The following is a 13,936-nucleotide window of genomic DNA, read 5'->3' on the forward strand; positions in this document are numbered from 1 at the left end:
GATGATGTAAATGCTAGCCATCCTACATGGCACAGACAACGGTGACATAGATAATTTTTAATGATATTTTAATATTTTTAGAATTGTTTAAATAATTTTTCTAATTTTTTTCTTTTTTCCTATTCTTTATGCATGGCTGATGAAGGCTAGCATCGCCAAATCTAGCGAGGTCGATTTCGCTCGCCTTGCCTGACACCGAGCGAGGTGAACAAGGCCGCCATGGCCTAGGCGAGGGTCGACCTCATGGGGCCTTGCCCTCGACGTTGCCCGGCCCAAGGCGACACCCGGCGAGGCAGCCGTGGCCTAACCGAGGGTTGGCCTCGCTAGATCTGGTGAGGGCAAAAAGTATAGGGAAAAAAAGAAAGGAAAAAATCAAAAAAATTATATAGAAAAATTCATAAAATATTAAAATATTATTAAAAATTGTCCACGTTAACGTCGGTTGTGCCACGTAGGACAACCGCGTGTTAGCAATTTTATGGCCAAAATTGGCCGAATGGACTCAATTAGCAAAAAATAAAAAGATTTAGGACTCAATTGGTAAAATTAAAAAATTTAGAACTGAATTGACAATAATACAATAAATTTACGACTTTTTGGATAATTTTTTCATCACTTTACTTACTAAAAAGCAATGTGATAACATATCCAAGCCACATGGAATCCTTTGCCCGAGGGCACAAAGGCCCTCACCGGCCAATCTAAGCGAGGGTCGCTAGCCCAGGCAATGGCAACCCTTGTTGGCCACAATTAAAAATAAAAATAAATTAATCAAAAAATTGTTCATTTCAGCTCTGAACGTGCCCCACAAGATGGCCGGCGTCCACGTCAATAATTTTCGACCAAAAATTGACAAAAGGACTAATTTGGCCAAATTAAAAGGTTTAATACTGAATTGGCATCCGTATAATAGATTTAAACTTTTTTCGGTAATTTTCACAATAGAAATGAAGTCAACTATTTGCCTTTAGAATATCTAATGACCTTTAGAATATCGATTCCAACCAAGTGCAACTGTATGTTGCAAGGTACAATGATGCCCATATTAGATATTGAGTTTGTGATAGAGATGAATATCGTCCGATATTCAAACCACGACATATCAAAACTCAACTTGTTGTCGTACTCCTATGTCCTCGAATTGCTGAAAACACATAAATTCATTAGAAAAAAGATATTAATTAGCACAATCTTATTGATTTACGCAATTGTTGATGTACATTACATGCATAGAGAGGAGAAACTGCATACCCGGATAAGATTGGCTTACTATAATTAACGACTCGACCTATGTGTGTGGATTAACGTATGATCCGGGCCAAAAATTCTTTATGTGGACTGCTCGTGCATATTTCGGCTTGCATCTTACTGGTTCATGAAATCCCAAGTATATTTATGAAGTATGAACCCTAATTTATTTATCATGATGGACTAAAAGAAAAAGTATATCTAAGGGAGAAATTACCAAAAAAAAAATCTTAAACCTATTGCACTTGTACTAATTCAGTCCTAAACTTTTCAATTTGGCTAATTTAGTTCTAAACTTTTTGACGATTTGCCAAGTTAGTCTTAAACCTTTCAATTATGCCCAATGAGTCCTAAACATTTTGACAATTTACCAATTTAGTCATAATCCTTTTGACGATTTGCCAATTTAGTCCTTCCGGCTAATTTAGGCTGGAAATCGCTGACATGGCGGTCCAGTCAACAACGGTCGTCCCACATGGCACAGTCAGCACTGACATGAATAATTTTTGTAATTTTTTAAAAAAGTTTATGAACTATTTTCACTTTTTTTTCTTTCCTTTCTCTTTTTCCCTTATTTCCCTCCGCCGGCTACCGGCGAGGGCAAGAGCTGAGACATCCTTGCCGGCCACAAGCAAGGCTAATCTCGCCAAATCCGATGAGGGGCCTCACCCAGCCCTTACCAACCTCTGGCAAGGACTGGCCCAAGTGAGGGCCGGGATGCCCCCGCCGGCCTCTAGTGAGGGCTGGGCGACAGTCTGGCGAGGGGACTCGCCCAACCCTTACCGGCATACGGTGAGCTCTGCTAGCAACCGATAGAGGGAAATAAGAGAAAAAGAGAAAGGAAAGAAAAAAAGAAAAAAAAATTCAAAATTTTGCAAAAATAGTCAACATCAACGCCACGTCAGCGGCGATCATCCTAGGTGACACGATTGGCACTAACTAGACCGTCACGCCAGCGATTTTTTACCAAAATTAGCCGGAATAACTAAATTGGCAAATTGTCAATAGGTTTAGGACTATATTTGTAATTTGTCAAAATGTTTATGACTCAATTGGAACAACTGAAAGATTTAAGACTAAATTAGCACAAGTGCAATATAGATTTAGGGAGTAAATTAGCCAAATTAAAAGGTTTAAAACTAAATCGGAACAAAGTTTAGGACTTTTTTTTGGTTATTTGCTCCGTATCTAAGCATAAGGTGACGATGCTATGGTGGCTGTGGATTTTTTTTTTGTCTAGTCGCATGAAGCGCTATGGTTGTGGCTCTCCCCACTATCGACGGAAATGTCAATTTGAACTTTTTCACCGAGCGAAGCTTCGCGCGAGGATCCTAGGATTGAGTGGTTAGGACTATATCAAAACATGGTCGGGTCTTTCCCTAGCTTTCACATCATTAGAATCAGCACATACGTTTACATGAGAAATAAATCTATTCCAAATTGTCGCAATCAATGGAAAAATTCCACATTCTTTATTGAAGTGCATCAGCTTTATGGGGTTTGATTGTTCTTGACTGATCACTGTCGAGAACCAAAACGCTACTCGTTTTTCTTCGCGTTTTGTCTTGGGAGTGTGGAGTCTACGAACGTGGAAATGTTGTGACTCTCAATGTTGACTAAGAGGCTACGAAAGAAATTGGATTTTGTGTGGATTGTTACCATTTCTCAATTGAGGCATTGCAAGGTGGGATTCCTCAAGGCAGTTTTTTGGCATTAGTCATAGAAAAAGTCTTTGGACATGTGCGCACTTTGTCCCTTGGGTTAATATAGACATGTCTTATCGCATAAGTTTTAGATGAAGCAAAATGTAAATCTAGCTATAGAAAACGAAATAGATTGTAAATTGTGGTCCTCACTTTGGTACCGGTTCTCTTTTTGTGACGATATAAATGTCGCTTCTCTCGTTGACCTTACCAATGCGCAATTACAAGTCAAGGGACCATCACAAGGCTTGCTTTCGAATAAGCAAGACATTGGTTGCGTCAATTGAAGTTGCAGGAGACTAGGCCTACTATGAGCCCCCACAAATAGAAATCAATCATAGTTTTTATCTAAGTTCATTTGAATTCAATTTTTCGGAAATTACACTAGCATTCTTATCTAAACCAAATACTATCTGAACATAGCTCATTCTGAATAGTCCGTATCGGGTGTGGGATAATGCCCAGAAAAGGTCACTAGCAATGATCGTGCCCTCTCACCCATTAGCCAATCAAAATGAAAAATCAAATACTATGTGGATCAATGGCACTGAACAAGCTGAATTTTCCCACTATCTCGTGCCCCACAAGGCAGACTATTTGTCTGGCCATGAACCTAGTGAAGGAAAAAGAGGAGAGTGCAATGTCCTTGGACATCAAGCAACGTAATCAAATCCTTCATTTGGTTCCTTCAATTTCAAGAAATTAGTGACCAAAAAGAAATTGAGACCAATCATTCTACACTTGATTTTGGCCCAACAACCAGCCGCCATGCTTTCATTTGACTCACGTGCTCGACGACTATTTCAAAAGGGTGGTCATCCAAATATAAAATCCTCTGATGACTATTCAAATTGTCCAATCTTATGTATCGTAGCCCTATCTCCACATCAACAATAATGTGCTTTAGAATATTTTTGTCTCCAACATCCCACCATATTTGAATCTTCACATAATCAATTGATCTCCCATCGAATCAAATCCCCACTCTCTTGTGTATATAAGAGTCATCTTCTCTGTCACTAATCCACTGAATCTCTCACCAACCATCTTCTCATGTTGTTTCCTTTGTCACCTTCGAACATGGAATCTTATTTCTCCCATGACAAGAAACCAAACCTCCCAGCACCACCAAATTCCTTCAATGCCCCGCAGTCTTTCTCTTGGGAAGAGCTTCTCTCTAGCCACAACTCGCTCCCGTTCAACCTCGACGACTCTCAAGACAGGCTTCTGTTGGAAGTCATAGCGCAAGGAACCATGAAAGAATCGTGTGAATCCGAGTCCGCGTCCTCGACTGGCGTCGGCGAGGAGGAGGTCACCTCGGGCCTCGCGACGGGGAGGCTTGAGCCGAAGAGGAAGTCCTACCGGGGTGTGAGAAGGCGGCCATGGGGGAAATACGCAGCGGAGATCCGAGACTCGTCACGGCAAGGGAACCGGGTCTGGCTCGGGACGTTCGACACGGCGGAGGCCGCCGCTCTGGCCTATGACCAAGCCGCATTCGCCCTGCGGGGACCCTTGGCCGTGCTCAATTTCCCACCAGAAAGGGTTAGGGAGTCGCTCAAGGGGATGGAGTATACCTTCGTGGGTGGTTGCTCTCCTGTGGAGGCACTAAAGAGGAAGCATTCTATGAGGAAGAGGCTTGTGGTCAAGAAAGATCAAGAGAAGGATGAGGAGGAAATGGGGAAGCAGAATTTGGTGGTGCTTGAGGATCTGGGGCCTGAATATCTCGAGCAGCTTTTGAGTTCTTCCAAAAGCAGTGACAACATTTGGTGAATAAAGGAAATCCTTGGTCACCAATTGTTGAGAAAAGTATAGGAAGGTCTTAAACTATATGTATGAATCATAATTGGGTTCGAGATCATTCAAATGCTGAAATCAAGTCCTAAATCTTTCGTTGAAAGTGCATTAGTTTGTTGTTCCGACGGTCAGCTCGATCTAGTTGTCTACGGTCAGCTCAACCTGCAATTTCACACCCATATGGCAATTACTAGAACGTGCCTCGTTTTCAATTATCATGTTGGCGATTTCTGATAGAACTTGAATGCATCAATTGAAAGGTTTAGAATTATATTACATCGCTTAACAAACATTAAGATTTTTTTAGGAGTTCTTCCCACAAATTCCAATTGTTTATTTTCCCATTTAGAGAAATGAGTTATAACACAAACAAGGCACTTGTAACGTAAAGAATACCCACTTGGTGTTCATGGAAAGTTCAAGCTCCAGACGTTTGCCGAGTTTTAAGTTTCAAGTCAAATAAAAGTCAACATCTGACCGTGTGTTCTCGGCTTATACTATTCTTAAACAGTGTATATTCTATAGATAACATATACTTTTTCGGATTAATATCACAAAAAATCTCAAATTAGTACACTTACAATTTTTACCACAAAAAATCTCAAACTGGTACTCAAGTGATAAATTTACCCCAAACTAATTTTTTGACCACCAAAAAACTAAAAATTGATACACTTCTAACAAATTTACCCTTTATTTAAATTGGATTAATACCACGAAAAAACATAAATTGGTACACCCGTCAGCTATCACATATGTACCAATTTGGAGTTTTTGATGATCAAAAAGTTAATTTGGGGTAAATTTGTTATATATTTATTAGTTTAGGGTTTTTTGTGCCTACTTTTTTCTCTTGTTTGAGCATATCCTCGGAATGGTTGAAGGTATCTTAGAAAAATCCTATATAGGACGAAGTTGCCTCATGTAAGAAATTGCATGGAAATTCTGGACTGATATAGAGGACACTATGATCAAAAATAGCCATTGCCCGTTTGAACTAGGAAGTCTCGGACTAATAATTTGGGACACGATTCATCTATACAACACACGTGACTTGTAATTAAGTGTGCTCAGATGAGTTTAACCATAATCGTATATGAATAGGTTAACCTGTTTATACATGAATAGCAGACGTATTCTGCGAGTTGACTATTTCACTATGTTTAGACATATTTAGTGAATAGGCTAACGTGATACCCATGTTATACAACGTATTTTGGTACTTATTTAGACACCGTAATGAATATATTTAGACACATTCTTCACAAGTTCATATAAGAGGTTATATCTTAAACATGTTAAATGTATCATGTCGCTTAACTCGTTTAAAAGACACGTGCTTGCGTTGTGTAGAAATATTTCACATTATTTGATAATGGGGTTTATATGCTCTTTATATACATGTGGTCTCCCTCATTTATCAGCTTAAGCTTTCAAGTTGGATTTTCTAATATGGTATTAGAGCCAAGTTTTGCCCCTTTCACATGTGGGTCCACTCGTGTTAATCAAATTTTACATGCCACTCGTGTTACATGTGATCTCCCTTCACCTATCAGTTTAATTTTTTAGGTTGGACTTTCTAACGGCCAATTTAGTCCTAAATTTTTTTATTCGGCCAATTTAGTCATAAACTTTTTTACGGTTTGCCGATGTATTTCATGTAGCCAAAATTGACCGAAAAGCACAAACGTGGCCACTGACTATCCTACATGGAATGGCCGACACTAATATGGACAATTTTACAATTTTTCTATATTTTTTAAGTTTTTTCAATGTTCATCTTCTAGGAATGGCCGCAGGGGGTAGCCGAGGCCTCAATGATGGTCGGCAACCCTCGAGTGCCACTGGGCGAGGGCTTGGCATCCCTTGCCAACCATGACCAAGGGTTAAAAAAAAGAAAGAAACAAATATAAAAAATTTAAAAATTTAAAAAAAATTGTAAAAATCTTGCACGTTAGTATCGACCGTGCCACGTCGGACGGTTGGTGGCCACATCAACGATTCTTGTCCAATTTTTTCCACCAGGATTACATTGACAAATTGTCAAAAGGTTTGGGACTAAATTGGCTAAATTGAAAAGTTTAGGATACCGTAAAATATATTTAGGACTTTTTGGACAATTATCCTTAGAATTAATAAATGTGAGATATTCGGATTATCGCTAAATTTGACAAGACTGTTTTCTTGTCGAATTTTGACAAGACTTTTTTGGGTGGACAATTATCCCCGGAATTAATGAATGTGAGATATTCGTATTATAGCTAAATTTGACAGGCCTTTTTTTTTGTTCGAATTTTGACAAGACTTGATTATGAAATTAATGCATGAATTGTCAACCCTAGTTGGACTCATCCTTCCAAGATGAATTGCATCCGGACGCAATTGTCCAAACTCCAAAGGTGTAATCGGCCTCCCAGCAAAGGAAGAAATCTAGGTCTGCCCACAGTTATTCCAAGTGTAATCCTCCACATCCATTTGGATTCTCCATGGATCTTAATGAGTTCGAGTGTTGTTTTTCTTAAAATTGTCCAAAAAGTCTTAAATCAATTGCATTTTTGCCAAATCAATTCTAAATTTTTAAATTTTTTCAATTGAGTCATAAATCTTTTGGTAATTGCCAATTGAGTCCATCCGATCAATTTTTGGCCTGCAATTGCTAACGTTAACGCTCGCCATCCTACATGGTATAGCCAGTGCTGATGTTGACAATTTCTAATAATATTTTAATGTTTTCTCAACTTTTTATACTTTTATTTTCTTTTCTTTCTTTTTCTTTTTTTTTCCTTTTTGGTTCAAAGGGTCGACAAGGCCGCCAATCGCTGGTTGAGGGCCGACAACCTCGGCCAATCACTGACTGAGGGCCAGCGACCCCCGCCGGCCCCTTTGCAAGAGTCGTGATGCCTTCGCGAGCCCTCGCTGTGGCCGGTGAGGATCGCCACGCCCTCGCGAGCCCTCGTTGTGGCCGATGAGGGCTTCGAGAGCCTCGCCCAAGCCCTCACCGGCCATTGCTATGGTCGACAAGGGCCAAGGCGAGATGTAAGATCGACGTTTTTGTTCAAGAGTCGAATTCTGTTGTTAACAATGAATTCAACCCCTAACTATTTGGAATACCTATATGATCATTTAGGCGCAAATTTAGGTATCAAACAGTCTTTAAAAACTCTCGTATTATTTTATGTAATTGGCTTCAATAATTGGAATATTATTTTTCTAGAGAGACCTTCCTGTTGTTTCATGAACGCACTTGTTTTTTATCAGCACCTCTATACTTCAAAAAACAATTTACTTCGAGTTTATAGCAGGATATGACAAAACTGACATAGAGATAATTTATTGATATAAGAAGACATGATTGATATCTTTGAACCTCCCAATCATCTTTCAGTACTATTAATCATTCTTTGTCATTATTTTTTTTTGGGTAAGTACACTTGCATTCATCAAAGTACTCTTGTTTACTCGACTAGGTCTTTGAACTTTCTTGGTATAAATAGATATAAGGGTTAATATCACGAAAAACTCCAAATTAATATAGTATGTGATAAATTTACATCAAATTAATTTTTTTGACCACCAACAACCTCAAGCCGGTACACCTATTTCAAATTTATCCCAAACTAATTATTTAACCACCAAAAACTCTAGACTTGTACACTTGTGATAAATTTACCATTTGTTAAATTGGATTAATACCACGAAAAATCACAAACTAGTAAACTTGTGACAAACGGAGAGGTAAAACCCTAAACAGGTATACCCATCAACTATCACGTGTCATCTAACTCAGCAATTTAACGACAGAGGAAAACTCACGAAGGGTAAACTTGTCACATACGTACTAGTTTGGGGTTTTTTGTGGTCAAAAAATTAGTTTGAGATAAATTTGTCACGGATATATCAGTCTAGGATTTTTTATGGTATCAACCCTAGAAATAATTCATTGATATAAGAAGACAAGATTGATATCTTTGAACCTCCCTATCATCTTTCAGCACTAGTAATCATTCTTTGTCATTAATCGTTTTGGGTAAGTACACTTGGATTCATCAAAGAACTCTTGTTTGCTTGACTAGGTCCTTGAACTTTCTTGGTACAATCGATCTCTGTAATTTGTATAACATGGGCGATTGATCAAGATTGTCTTAATCAACATTTACTTGGCAAGGATAGCAACCAGACAAATCAATGTAAGAAGTTAAGCATCACATGTATGCTCATGAAAGCATCTCCGAAGAGCATGCTAAGTTGCATAACTCAAATCTTGACTCACTCTGATCATATTTTAAGGAAACTTGAAAGATACATGATGATTGAAGATCTCACAACATAACAGAGAAATCAAACCATAAAATGAACAGCAAGGTCCAGTGTAGCTCTTGAAAATTTAGATAGCACACACTTGCTGTATTGAACAGCTTATTAAATGGGCGCTTACTTGGCAATCACTCAGAACTCATCAATCGGTAAACGGATAGAACTCGTATCTAACTCTACAGTCCTTAACCTGTAAGTTAGCCCCATATCTCGATGGGCAATCTTGTTTGATTTGATCGGCCACGGCTTCCAAGCAACTGTAACACTGTAACATCGTAAGTGCTCCATTGCACGCTCCATGACCGAAAAAGAATGTAGTGCGGGATTCATCTACTGGGATCTGGCAATAGAAATCACTATCTGCAAGCGGCGTTATTGTCATCACGTCATGAAGAACTTTTTGGACGGCTGTCACCAAACCTGGTCCCCTAACCGTTTGGGTGTTGCATTGTTCAGAAACCACTGTCAAATCTGGGGAAGAACCAGCGACACCGTTGTAAAGATTGAATAGTGCGAACACAACAATTGAAATTTTCTTGAAAGAGACCATCTTTTTTCTTTCTAGAGAAGTTGCCGCACGGAGGGTTGGTCCTTGGAGATGTTCTTTTTACCATTTCCTGATTTTGTCTGCTTTTAGTGGAAACAATCGCCATGACTATGAGAAAAGGATATGCCCTACCTTGTTTCTGCTACAATTTGATGTAATTGATATTTGTTTATCCATCCGGTCAGGAGATTCACTTTTGTGTTGTTGTGTTCGTTTAAATCTGACTTTGCGGTATCCACCCTTCCAACCATTAGAACGAGGATTTCCTAATTGATGTTTAAAAGGGTAAAAAAAAACAAGCTAGGAAAGTAAAAAATAAGCCTCTCAGGTATGAGTTGGTAAAAAATTTGTCCCTACTCTTTCATTTTTGAGATTGCAACAAACCAATCCTCGAATTTTTTTCAAATAGATGAGCCAATCGGACCATGACAAAAACATCCTAAAATAAAGGATGACATGATGCGTGATGGGAATGAAGGGGTAAAAAATTCGTTTTCTGGCGAGGACAATGCAAGCAGGAAGCATAAACGATTAATGCATGTTCAGGAAAGGAGAGGCGATGCAGGAACAACAGAAACATCATATACAGCCATCATGTCTACCACCATATCTTTGAACAAGTGAAAATACACATTTATTGTAATGTCCAGCATCTGTATGCATAATTAGGAAACGAGATGCAACGGTAACAGTCTCCACTTGCAGCATAATCAGACGTGAAAATGCTAACGATTCCAAAAATGTTAACACAAGCAACACAAGCAATTATCAGGGCTACCACCGTGTCCTCAGGCATTTGGCATGTGCAAAAATCTCGAACCATGCGGTTAGCACCAGGCATGATCAGAAGATACTAACAGTTTTCATTTATGTCTCTAAACCCTGTGAGTAATTCTGGATTTCCTGCAAAGAGCGACAGCATTATTGAAAGTGAAATCGAAAGGAAATCTTTGCCAAAACTTGGTGAACGGAATACTCCCTTTTCACGATGGTGCCCCCCGTGATCGTTCCTGTGGTTACACATTCATGCCTCAGCTGATCTTTTCGTGGTTCGAGATCAAGCAACCAATAGTCAATATGTCTCTGTTGCTTTGCCAAACTGCGCCGATTCGCTGTTCACCCCTGACAAATGGTAAGTAAGAATTAGGATGGTTCCGTATCTAAGGTTAAGTTAATCACTTGAAGGAAATGAATACTCCATTTTATTATATTGATTTTTTCTTTTATTTCCTGTGAGACAGACATGCTTCGTATTAGTCTTAGCCTAAACGAATGTCATGCCATACTGTAGCCATGAGCAAACTAGAATATCCCATGTATTGAGAGCGCCTTTAGATAACTTTCGTTTCATTGAAAAAGATCATATTTACATATTACATGACGTTGTATTTCAGTCACTAACATCTAATCATCAAGATAGTCCGCAACATTCAAGTGATCCTCGACGTCCATATCCTCGCTGGTTGCTCCATAATTATAGCAAAAGTTGCAATCCATATCTAGGTCTGTTGTGGTTTTGCCACTTCAAAGCTTGGGAAGAGACCCGTGAGCAGTCTGTCACGAAAGCAACGAGGAGCTATATACAAGAATGTAACCAACTGCCCATCCTCTTCTAATGGAAATTTACTTTTGCTGTGCGGCCTTCATCATCCACTTCTTGAAGTTGGTCTTGCGGTTCATTTATGTGCTGAGGAGATATATTCAAATCTGCTATGGGAGAAGATTTCCTTGGCTTGCTTAGTGAATCCTAGACTGAATGTGGATTTTCATACCTTCCCAAGAGCTGTCCTTGCAATTTTCATGCTTATACCACTCTAGGGTTGGCCTCTTGGACCCTTTCTGGTTCTAGCCTTTCCACCTCCTCTCTAACCCTTTCGCTTTCCTCATAGATTAATATGATTTTCTCTCATATGATTATTTCCTCATCTTTCTCGTCTTCGACTTCCTCCCTACTTCTATCTCTGGTTCGTTGTTAGGCGTATCCTTGTCTATGTTTCCAACAGGTCTCTCTTCTGCCGTCGTCACATGCAGAGTCAGTTCATCCACCATTCCTTTAATCTGAGTGACTGCATTTTTGTGACTTCGTTCATTTGTCTAAGGTCTTCCAAGACCGTTCCAGAAAGCCAGATTTTAGGGGAGATACCGTTTGCCCAAGTAACACGATTCGCTGTTTGAGTTCATTCCTGTGCGCATATTATCTTTACAATGCGAAAACAAGAATAAGCAGCAAGACGGAGCCCAAGAATTTCCAAAAGGTCCTGGTCCAATTCATTTTCAGACATCATTTTTTTGCGAAAACAAGAAAAGAAACTTCAGCTTTCCATTACAATGCCTAAATCAGGCCTCATCTAGATATCCCCTATCTCTACTTGCGGTATTGTTTCTTCTTCATGCGATCGAGCTTGATCTTCAACTTAACTGTGGCGTGCCAAGATCCCGAGGTGAAGCTCACATTGATCAAGAAGCAGCGAAGCTTTGGTCCAGGAAACAAGGTCTCGAACTCGGTGTTACATGATGGTTCCAAGAGGGCGACGCATCAGAAAAAGAAAACCATCTTTAAAATGGAAACCATATAATCCTTCTTTGGGAAGAAATCTTGAATTTAAGTTCCATAAACATTAGTAAACTTAGGTTAACGATCGGTCCATAGATCGAACTGTGCTAAGTCAAAGTTTATTTTAAGACAACCCATAGGACAAGCATGAAAAAGGAAAATTACTATCGTATTCGTTCAAAGTAGGAAGTTCAGACTTACATAACAGCATCATGGAAAAGCTCAATCCTTAGGGGGTTTCACTAAAGAAAACCTAAAGCCACGTACATCAAAAGACAACATAAAGCATAAGATCACAAGTCTATGAACCAGCTTCGTCTACAAGTAGAATTGGATCCGACTCCGGCTATGCGGTGGCCCGGGGGAAAACCGAGAGGATGGGGATGAGGTGGTGATGGAGGCGGCGGTGGTAAGATAGTCAGATCCAACTAAAAAGGGCCAAACCAATGTCCATTATGGTACGTCTTCCGGTGATTGATCTCCCATTCTAGCTGATTGTGAAGCGCATATGCAAAATGGTAGGAACTTATCCATGGTGAAAAGACACGAGGGTCTAATCCGAAACCACACATCCATGTCGTATTCAATCGACACGTCATTCGCGTACGATATGTACACATCGCATTTGATTGCCATGTCATTCACATGTCATTCGCACATGCCACATTCGGTTGCCACGTCATCATACATGTCATCGCACGTCATATTGGATTGTCGCATCATTTAGCATGCCATCCGCTCATGCTGTATTCATTTGCTACTTGCGCACATTCACTTGTACAGTATTCGATTGCTCGGTCAATTTGCGTGTCATTGGCTCATGCTATATTCGATTGCCATGTCATTATGCATGTCATTCGCCCATGCCGTATCTTATTACCACGTCATTACGCGTGTTATTCACTCATGCTATATTCAATTACGTACCATTCACACTGCACCCGACATCTAAGTCATTTGGTTTGGACTTCTATGTCAATCCTATTTTGATTTCTTAATATTCGATTGCGACTTTGATGTCATATGTAATCGTTGCACATTTGACCTTGACTTCTAAAAATCATTCAATCATGTCACATTCAATATCTCATTCAATGTTGCACACCATGCATAAAATATTTCAAATACACATTTGCACACAAAGTGGTCACCCAACAAGTAAGATAATGCAATCTTTTTACCTGACTGTGTACCGGTCAAAATTTGATTTTCAAACTCTTTCAAGGAAAATACACATTATGTGCAAATTCGGGCTCAATTAAAAAGTTTTGGTATCGAGAGGGCATCGTGGGGATGCAAATCCATTGTGCTGCAGAATAAATACAATATCGTGAGGGCACTGCGGGATGCAAATCCATTGAGCAATGTGTGTTTGGTTCGATATTTAGGGAAAGTTTGTGGATAAATACAAGGCCCAATTCCAAAAAAAACCCTCAACTTTACACTTTGTCCCAAATATACCCTCAACTTTTTTTTGTCTCAAGAAAAACCACAAACTTTTATTTAAGTCCCAAATCTGCCCTCCCGTTAAACATCCGTCCACTTGACGTCGAAAAAAAAAAAAACAGAGAACCGGCAGCTACGGCAGTGGCCAAGCCTTCGCCGGTGGCCGCCGCAACAACCGTCGGGAAGGAGCGGCGGCCCACGCCTGGGCCTTCCTGAAGGCCGGCGACCCTCGCCGGCCCCGGGCGAGCTGCCGGCGAGGGCGCGCAGCCCCCGATCTGGGGCGAGGGTCGCGCCCTCCCAGATCGGGGGCGCGCGCTCGCTCGGCGGCTC

At 40.0% G+C, this 13,936-nt stretch overlaps 1 protein-coding gene across 1 annotated transcript; it reads left to right on the top strand.

Moving 5' to 3' along the window:
* The first annotated feature begins 3,826 nt into the window (after nt 1-3,826).
* On the top strand, nt 3,827-4,840 carry LOC115664038 (ethylene-response factor C3-like). Its single transcript, XM_030585983.2, has one exon. It carries the CDS (start codon nt 4,005-4,007, stop codon nt 4,719-4,721), a length of 717 nt encoding a protein of 238 aa, XP_030441843.1. The 5' UTR covers nt 3,827-4,004; the 3' UTR covers nt 4,722-4,840.
* The last annotated feature ends 9,096 nt before the right edge of the window (nt 4,841-13,936 follow it).

The sequence above is a fragment of the Syzygium oleosum genome, unplaced genomic scaffold, assembly GCF_021117445.2.
Source record: "Syzygium oleosum isolate NSW1041296 unplaced genomic scaffold, Sole_v2.1 Sole_v2.30, whole genome shotgun sequence".
NCBI classification, from domain to species: Eukaryota; Viridiplantae; Streptophyta; class Magnoliopsida; order Myrtales; family Myrtaceae; genus Syzygium; species Syzygium oleosum.

What these genes read in the sequence shown, in the direction of transcription:
- LOC115664038 (XM_030585983.2), top strand. Translation starts at nt 4,005, where the DNA reads ATGTTGTTTCCTTTGTCACCTTCGAACATGGAATCTTATTTCTCCCAT.